The 10,000-nt window shown below is 43.8% G+C and overlaps 1 protein-coding gene across 1 annotated transcript in view; it reads right to left on the reverse strand.

The window, feature by feature from the left end:
* LOC106814614 (cyclic nucleotide-gated cation channel alpha-3-like) overlaps positions 1–10,000 on the reverse strand; it is a 55,879-nt gene that overhangs the window by 10,211 nt on the left and 35,668 nt on the right. Inside the window, exons 2-3 of the mRNA XM_014818954.1 lie at positions 8,305–8,661; positions 7,165–7,358 (exon numbers count right to left, since the gene is read on the reverse strand). Of these exons, the coding sequence (XP_014674440.1) occupies positions 7,165–7,358; positions 8,305–8,601 (491 nt within the window). The 5' untranslated portion in view covers positions 8,602–8,661. The remainder of the gene's footprint in view (positions 1–7,164; positions 7,359–8,304; positions 8,662–10,000) is intronic.

A 10,000-nucleotide genomic window follows, 5' to 3' on the forward strand; every position in this document is an offset into this window, starting at 1 on the left:
TCTCTCTCTCTTCTCTCTCTTCTCTTCTTCTCTTCTATCTCTTTCTTATCTCTCTCTCTCTCTCTCTCTCTCTCTCTATTCTTCTCTCTCTCTCTCTCGCTTTCTTTCTTCTCCTCTCTTCATCTCTCTCTCTTTCTCTCTCTCTCTCTCTCTTCTCTCTCTCATCTCTTTCTCTCTCTCTCTCTCTCTATCCTACGCATGGCGCGCGCATGCGTGCGTTGCGAGCGCGCGCGCGGTGGCGTGTCTATCGTCTGCTTAAGCCAAATAAGCTTACGTGATTTCCATAGAAAATTTATGTCATATGAACAAAAAGTATATTATGTTAACTATGCAAGTGTTTCACATGAGCTGTTTTAGCTTTCCAATCACGCCATCTGGTCGCAACTCAGTAATCATAAGTAAGTGCGGTTAAACATAAATGTATCTTGCTTTAAACTATGTTTTTAACAAACTACAACAAATATCTAAATATAATTTACAAAACAGAATTTTTAGTAGATTGATTTCAGATCCCGCAGTTTAATGACATGACTTTCATAATAATTTTTAAATAGCTATAAAATCCTGCCATTCTTCTGTTAATTATTGTAATCATGCTATAGCGTTCGACTAAAAAAATTAACTGCCAAGATTTAGGTATATATATACATATATATATATATTATATATATATATATATATATATTATAATATATATATACTATATATATATCAATACTGTTCGTTGTTTGGATTTCAGAAGTACTGTTAGGCCGGTTTTTTGCGAGACGTATATTGCACATGCGGTGCGCGCTTCAATAGATCGAGAACCATGACGTAGGATTTTAAAACTTTTCTGTATTTGCGATTGTTTTCACGAAACTGTACCCATGCCTGAACCTATTGAAAATGTCTGAAACGCTAACACATAAATGTAATTTCGGCTTCCAATACCGTATTGCCGCCCATGGAAACGCGCAGATGAAGAGTTACAAGAAGGAATGGGGTAATTTGGCATTCACGACACACCTATAAGAAAGCGCTCGATCTTTAGACTTCCCCGCCGCACAGCAGCGTTGAAAACCTGTTTATTTCAACAAGTTCAACTTTGCAGAACACCCGGCTCACGAGTGTGTCGAGACATTACTTAGAATTATTGCCCACATTAAAGACACCCACATTAAAATCCATACCACGCGCCAAAACATTAAAAACTAGCAAAGAGTTAATTACCCCCGCGGTTTGCGTGTCGTGAGTCAGAGCTCTTGCTTCAGAGCAGTATTACTTATAATAAACCGGAGCGAATGTTGTGAACGCCGGTGCTTTCTACTTGTCGCCCACTTGGCATTTAGCGTCGTGACTTGGTAATGCTCTCATCGTTAATACCGTGTAAAATCAGCTGTGACATTTGCTCGATGTTCTCAGATCAATAGAGTTTCAACTATAGTTGCGACGCTGCGCTGTCTACGCTATTAGTACTTAAATAATAGTTGTTAATACCAGAAAATGTAACAATATCTACTGTATGATATATATATATATATATATATATATATATATATATATATATATAGCTTCATTAATGCGCATCAGTCATAAACATGTTCTCTTTCGTTTCGTTTCTTCTAATCGTTTATACGCTCTATTCGTCGGTGTAATTTAACATTTCATTTTAAGTTGATTAGTGCGTGCAATCTCTCGTCTTAGTGTTCATCCTTTAAGGTTCTGACACTTCGAATTTCTATTTACTTCCAGATATGTACGCGACAGTAAACATTCTAATAAGATATACTGCACGGATATATGCATTTGTGCATTTTTCTATTTGAATTCAGCTAAATTCGGAAAACAAGCAGAAACGAATGACAAAGCAATATATCAAGGTCGTCACTTACTGTCACGAGAAGATGTTTGAAGTTAAAATTCGATCAAGCTAAAAATTAATGCATTTTGCCGTAAAAAAACGTAAATGCCCGTGCCGAACATATTCTGTTATTATACGTTAATGCCATAAAAACCGTAGGAGCCTATATTAGCCAGTTTCTGATTATGATACTTATTACGTGAAAAACCGGATACGGACCACGCTTTAGAAATGTCTATCTATCAGACATGTTACTGTTACTAATGCATGTGATCAGGACGCGATGTAAATGAAAGCGGCTCGTTACAGCCGCACGTCTGCTGCATGATGCCTCTCATAATAGGGGACGTCACGTGCAAATTCATTTCAGTCGAATTTTATCTTTCATAGATGACGACACGCTCGCCATGCTCCTGAAAGCAATGCTTACACAGCAAGCCAGGTCATCATCTAATCTAATCCAGCATTTCTCACGTTTAAAGTGATGCGTCTCGGACTATCGTCGCTACATTGAAAAACATTTCGCGGTACTTCCCTCGCTTATCTTCCCCGTTGTTGTGATGTTACGTAACGTTGTGCCGTTTCTCTCGCAAAGCTGTGAGCCGTGGCGTTGGACGTGAGATATCATTTCGAAACATAATGATGTGCCCCATATTGTCTGACAAAGCTCACATTCCCGTTGTAGAGATAATGGATACGGAACAATGCGTACTATAATAAAATAAAAATAATAATAATAATAATAATAATAATAATAATAATATAATAATGAATATAATAAATAATATTAATAATATAAATATATAACTACTTAAACAACCAATAATATTTAGTATGCGCTACATAACATCGCCATCGATCGGTCTGTTCGTTTATTAGCGGGGACATCTATGTATCGCAGCAGTTTATTGTATGCTTGTTTTGCCAAACACGAGAGCTGCGGTGCTATGCCACAGACATAAAAGCCTATCAGGGGAATGCGCTGCAGTCGTGTTGTAGATTTTCCGCCGTCGCCGCTGTCCGTGCATGCGAGCTCCGTGCAGAGATGCCATGTAAACGTATTAAATGGACGCCATAAAAGCATGCACTGAATCACAGCGTGGATTCTCTGATGCGGATTGTACCTGCTTATCTGAATGGAGTTATCGCAGTGCTGCTATGATCATTGCGTGCTATATTTAGCACGCAGTAGTGTGTGTATTATGGTACACCCACCTATACGCCGTTTTCGCATTTGATTGTCGTTTGATTGGTGGTAAACTGATTGCAACATGCAATAATTGAACAGCAGTAATTGCTTTTTACAACGCTGAAATGATATATCTTGAATGAATATTGACACATTGTGGCATTTCATCTATGGGAGCCGCATATATTCGCTCGCCTCACTCTACACATCACGCTGCGGCGCGCCACGCCACGCACGCACGCCACACACCACGCACGCACGCCACGCACACACACACACAACACACACACACACGCACACACGCACACACACACCCCTCACACACACGCACACGCACACACACGCCCACACGTACACACACACCGCTGCACGCACACACACACACACACACACCACACACACACACAGCACACACACAGCACACTTACACGCTTACACACTTACACACTTTACACACACTTACACACACACACACACACACACAACACACACACACAGCACACACACACCACAAACACACAAAATACTACACACTCTTACACACACACACACACACCACACACACACACACACACACACACCACACACACACACACACACACACACACACAACACACCGACGCAGCCACACGCCTCACGACGCACGCACGCACGCACACACACACACACACACACACACACACACACACACACAACACCAATATATCATATATATATATATATTTAATCCTCGTCTTGCCTTCGTTGACAGAAGTATGCCCATCTCGCCAGCGTTCGCTGATCCGAATTACGCTAGCCCATAGAGGCAATCCAAGCCATGGCGACCAATTGACATAGATGAGCGGCGAATCCCGGTGCTGCGCCTACTGCGCAGACGACTTCCAGCAGAGGATGAGTCCCGATGCCGCGCCGTCGTCGAGCGTGAGGTAGCGCTCAGTGCATGCGAAAGCTCTCCTACGACATCGAGAGATTAGAGAGAATGGGGACTCAGTCCGGCTGACAACTCCGACCACGATATTAGCCTCGGAGATCTGAGATCGAAGACGAGGGCAGAAACCTGCACGACCAGGCGGAGGACGGCGGGCCGACGGTGACTGGCACCATCGGTGAAGATCGTGAAAACGATACAGTTAGGAAGAACGCGAATGGATGCTCGCCATCTGCTGGTTGTACGCGGCGCTTGTTGATGCTTACCGCTTAAAATCGACGTAATCCGTAATGCTTACTATAATCGTTCAACATCGTGTCACCGGTGGGAGGGTGGACTGCTCTAGCAGGGGCAAAAGCGGCACAGTCAATCACGAATTTTTAGAGGGAATATAAAATGCTAAAATAAATTGCATGAGTTAAAATCACATTTAAATACGTGAGTTCAGCTTGTGTCATCGTCATCCCTCGAGTGCCTCACACCCACCCCACCTCACTATGCACGCTTGCCCTGGACCTTTGCTTTATATATTACCTCGACATTGTTCACTTGAATAATTGTAATTTTTCTCCCTTCCCCAACTATGGAAGGTACCTCAGGCTGACGGCCCTGTCATATATATTAATCTAATCGTTATTCCTGCCAAAATCTGTGTCAAATTCGCTCTCCTATCATAATCGTGCGTCAGTATAGTATCCTATAATATCGTATCTAGGGCCGTAGCCTGCAGGGCAGGGGGCGGGGGGCAACAGGAGAAAAGGGAAAATTTTGTTCCCTAGATATTAGAGCCAACATAAAAAAAAAGTTCTCACTAAAGAGAGAATTTGTCATAGTTCAGAATGAACCCCCCCCCACTGTACATCGTACTCAAAAGTGACCTCACATGTCCATCTCCTGCCGCATCTACATTTTTTCAAGAAAATTTCTGTGCGGAGGACCCCCACACCCGCACCCCCTGTCTCTCACCCCCTCTTTTGAAATCCTGGATCGCCACTTGCCCCCACTAGAAATTTGCCTCAGCCTACGTGGCCCTGCGTATCACATTCGCATCATATCGTATCATGTTCACAATATTTTCTTAAAACCCATTCAAATAAAATTATATTAATATGATTTAGATTTTCCAAACTAATATAATTCCCCGAACCGAAAGTAGGCAACAAACTCACGGAATTCCATTGAAGTACGGATGAACCCTAACCTCCTCCATCCGCTCCTGCCTTCCAGCTTCTGAAATTTTGGTCACGCGGCAAGATAGGACAATTCAGGTCGCAGCAGCAGGGCCCGGACTCCTTCCTGGAAAAGTTCTTGCAATGGCGCCGTCCGGACCTAAACCAATGGCCCGAGGACGATGAGAACCCGCTCCGCGAACACCACCGCAAGCCAGCGTGGCGCACCAAACATCATGCGAACAAGCGTTCGAATCGCGCGCGACCGTGAGTCAATGTTATTATACTAGCATGTACTAGATGTAACTAGCTGTACGTCCTGTGTTGTGTTGGTTTGCTGTTGTGTTTGGTTTATGTTTGTAGTTATGTTATGTTTATATATGTATATTATGTTATGCTTTATGTTATGTTATTGTTACTGTTATTTTATGTTATGATGCGTTATGTTATGTTAATGCTTATGTTTATGTTATGTTATGTTATGTTATGTTATTATATTTATGTTATGTTGTTTTTATGTTATGTTATGTTTATGTATTATGTTATGTTATGTTATGTATATGTATATGTATGTTCATGCTTATGTTATGTTATGCTTTATGTTATGTTATGTTAGTGTTATGTTATAGTTAGTGCGCGCACACACGCTCACACACAGGTTTCGATATGTGACTGCGAAACTGTGCGCATTTATAAAGGCCGTCGCACACCTACCCAAAAATCGGTCCGATTAAAAAATCTCTTCATCGTTTGTAAAATCGGCTCATCGCGACGCCTTCCGATAAACACCCGCACACCTATGATAAAATTGATTATTTAAATCTCCCTCAATTTCGTTCGTCCACGCTTTGTCTATGATAGGCGCCATTTTGAATGTCATGTGACACGGGCACGTTCAGCTATTGGCTGTTCAATATTTATCGTAAAGGATTTTTCTGAGTTCATGCGCACACCACAAAATCTTGTCGGATTAAACAAAATCGCTTCAAAATAATCGGTTCAAAATCAAACATGTTTGATTTGGAACGATCACCCGATAAAAATAATCGTAAGTAAAATCGCCTACAAATGAACGCGCACACCTACCCGATATCGGCTGATTTTTATCGGGCCGATTAAATCGCGTGAAAAATCGGCTGGTGTGCGACGGCCTTAACTTGAGCAGCTATCGGAGCGTGCATGGTGGAGTTTGGCCTATCACTGCATGCATATTCGTTCCGAAGTGGCTGCGCAATTTCCCTACGCGGGTGGGTGCACGTGCGCGTTATCCCCCGAGGTTACCCTCGCGCATTGTATTCGCCAAGACGGAATTTACCGAGCTATACAGCGACGGAAGCAGTAGAGAATAGCATGCGCACACGAAATCTCGGCAGCATATAGGCGCAGCGGCAGCGTCTTCGTTAATATTCTTCCGTAATTAGTGAGTCTTGCGCTCATCGTGAGTATTGAGTGCACGCACCGCGGCAGCGTGGATACATAAGCACCATGCACGAGCGTGGCAGATTACTGCCGGCGCTCGGCCCAATCTCCATCACGCGAGCCTGACCGCCCACGTATAGCGAGCGTAAACAGTCTAAACACACGTAAATACTAGAGGAGTAGAGATTGATTTCTGAAAGTTTTCTGCGAAGCTTCGGCGATATGGCGATGCGCGCGCGCGTCACACGACCGAGATCCCGCGCGCCTTATATGGACATATTACGTCATCCGCCGCCGCAAAAGCATTCGCGCCGTACTTCGCGCGATGCGGATTGATGTCATCGTGCTAAAAATAATCAGGCAGTTTTAGCGAATCGGCTGAGACCGCGTATTGCGCAATTCGTTTATATCATTTGAGTGTTATGCGATATGTAGCCACAGTAGGAGGTAAAGTATTTCGCATATTATATATATTATTATAACAACACAACACAACACAACACAACACAACACAACACAACACAACACAACACAACACAACACAACACAACACAACACAACACAACAACGTACAGCTAGTACATCTAGTACATCTAGTATAATAACATTGACTCACGGTCGCGCGGCGATTCGAGCTTGTTCCATGATGTTGGTGGCGCCACCTGGCTTCGGTGGTGTTCGCGGAGCCGGGTTCTCATCGTCCTCGCCATTGTTTAGGTCCGGACCCGCCATTGCAAACTTTTCCAGGAAGGAGTCCGGCCGCTGCTGCGACTGATTGTCCTTCTTGCCGCGTGACCAAAATTTCAGAAGCTGGAAGCAGGAGCGGATGGAGGAGGTTAGGGTTAATCGTACTTCAATGGAATGTCCGTGAGTTTGTTGCCTATTTCGGTTCGGGGATTATATTAGTTGGAAATCTAATCTTATAAATATATTTTATTTGATGGGTTTTAAGGAAATATTGTGACATGTTACGATATGATGCGATGTGATACCAGGGCCGTAGGCTGAGCAAATTTCTAGTGGGGGCAGTGGCGAATCCAGGATTTCAAAGAGGGGGTGAGAGACAGGTGCGGGTGTGGGGGTCCTCCCACAGAAATTTTTTGAAAATGTAGATCGCAGGAGATGGAATGTGAGGCACTTTTGAGTACATGTACAGCGTTCATTCTGACTATGACAATTCTCTTTTAGTAGAACTTTTTTGTTGTTGCTCTAAAATCTAGGGAACAAAATTTTCCCTTTTCTCCTTTGCCCCCCCCCTCCCTGCAGGCTACGGCCCTAGATACGATATTATAGGATACTATATGACACGATATGATAGGAGACGATTTGACACAATTTGGCAGGATACGATTAGATAATATATATGATCAGGGCCGTAGCCTGAGTACCTTCATAGTTGGGAGGGAGAAAATTACATAATTCAAGTGAACAATGTCGAGGTAATATAAAGCAAAGGTCCCAGTCAACGTGCATAGTGAGGTGGGGTGGGTGTGAGGCGACTCGAAGGGATCACGAATGACACCAAGCTGACTCACGTATTTAAATGTGATTTTAACTCATCATTTTATTTTATATTTTATTTCCCTCAAAAATTTAGTGAATTGACTGTCCCTTTTGCCCCTCTAGAGGCCGTCACCCTCCACCTGGTGACACGATGTTGAACGATTAAGTAACATTACGGATTACCGATTTTAACGGTAACATCACAAGCGCCGCGTTTCACCAGAATGGCGAGCATCCATCGCTTCTTCCTAACCTGTATCGTTTTCACGATCTTCACCATGGTGCCACCGTCGCCCGCCGCCTCCGCCTGGTCGTGCATGGCTGCCTCGTCTTCGATCTTCAAGATCTCCGAGCTAATATCGTTGTCGGAGTTGTCAGCCGGACTGAGTCCGCCATTCTCTCTAATCTCTTCGATGTCGTAAGAGAGCTTTCGCATGCTGAGCCTACTCACGCTCGGACCGGCCGGCATCGGACTCAGTCTCTGCTGAAGTCCGTTCGCAGTCAGGCCAGCACCGGGATTCGCCGGCTCTTCTATGTCAATGGTCGCCATCTTAGATTGCTTCTATGCTAGCGTAATTCGGTCAGCGAACGCTGGCGAGATGGCATACTTCTGCAACAAGGCAAGACGAGGATTAATATATATATATATATATATATATATATATATATATGTGTGTGTGTGTGTGTGTGTGTGTGTGTGTGTGTGTGTGCCGTGCGTGCGTGCGTGCGTGCGTGCGGTGCGTACGTGGCGCGGCGCGCGCGGTGTGGTGTGTGTGTGTGTGTGTGTGTGTGTGTGTGTGTGTGTGGTGTGTGCTGTGTGTGGTTGTGATGTGTGTGTGTGTGGTGTGTGTTGTGTGGTGTGTGTGTGTGTGTGTGTGTGTGTGTGTGTGTGTGTGTGTGTAAGTGTGTGGTTTGTAATTGTGTGTGTGTGTGTGTGTGTGTGTTTGTTGTGTGTGTGCGAGTGGGGGTGCGTATGTGTGTAAGTGTGTAAGTGCGTGAGGGTGTGTATGTGTGTGGTGTGTGGTGTGTGGTGTGTGTGTGTGTGTGTGTGTGGTGTGTGTGTGTGTGCGTGTGTGTGTGTACGTGTGCGTTGTGTGCGTGTGCGTGTGTGTGTGAGGGTGTGTGTGTGTGCGTGTGTTGCGTGTGTGCGTGTGTGTGTGTGTGTGTGTGTGTGTGTGTGTGCGTGCGTGCGTGCGTGTGTGCGTGCGTGCGTGCGTGCGCGCGCGCGTGTGTGTAGAGTGAGCGAGCGAATATATGCGCTCCCATAGATGAAATGCAATGTGTCAATATTTCATTTCAAGATATATCATTTTCACGTTGCAATTAATGCTGTTCAATAATTGCATGTTCAATCAGTTTACCACAATCAATGCGACAATCAAATCGAACGGCGTATGTGGGTGTACATACACACACTAACTGCGTGTAAATATACACGCAATGATCATACAGCACTGATAACTCATTCAAGATAAGCAGGTACATCGCATCAGAGAATCCACCTGTGATTCAGTGATGCTTTATGGCGTCATTTAATACGTTTACATGGCATCTCTCACGGGAGCTCGCATGCACGGACAGCGGCGACGGGGAAAAATCTACACACGACTGCAGCGTATTCCCTGATAGGCTTTTATGTCTGTGGCATACACCCGCAGCTCTCGTGTTTCAAAACAGAGCATCAATAAACTGCTGCGATACATGATGTCCCCTAATAATACGACAGACCGATCGATGCGATGTTATGTAAAGCATACTAATATTATTGTTGTTGTTGTTATTAGTATTATTATTATTATTATTATTAATATTATTATTATCATTATTATTATTATTATTATTATTATTATTATTTTTATTATAGTTCGCATTGTTTCCGTATCATTATCCTACAACGGGATGTGAGCTTTGTCAGACAATATGGTGGCACATCATTATGTTTCGAATGA

The sequence above is a fragment of the Priapulus caudatus genome, unplaced genomic scaffold, assembly GCF_000485595.1.
Source record: "Priapulus caudatus unplaced genomic scaffold, Priapulus_caudatus-5.0.1 Scaffold26, whole genome shotgun sequence".
NCBI lineage: Eukaryota > Metazoa > Priapulida > Priapulimorpha > Priapulimorphida > Priapulidae > Priapulus > Priapulus caudatus.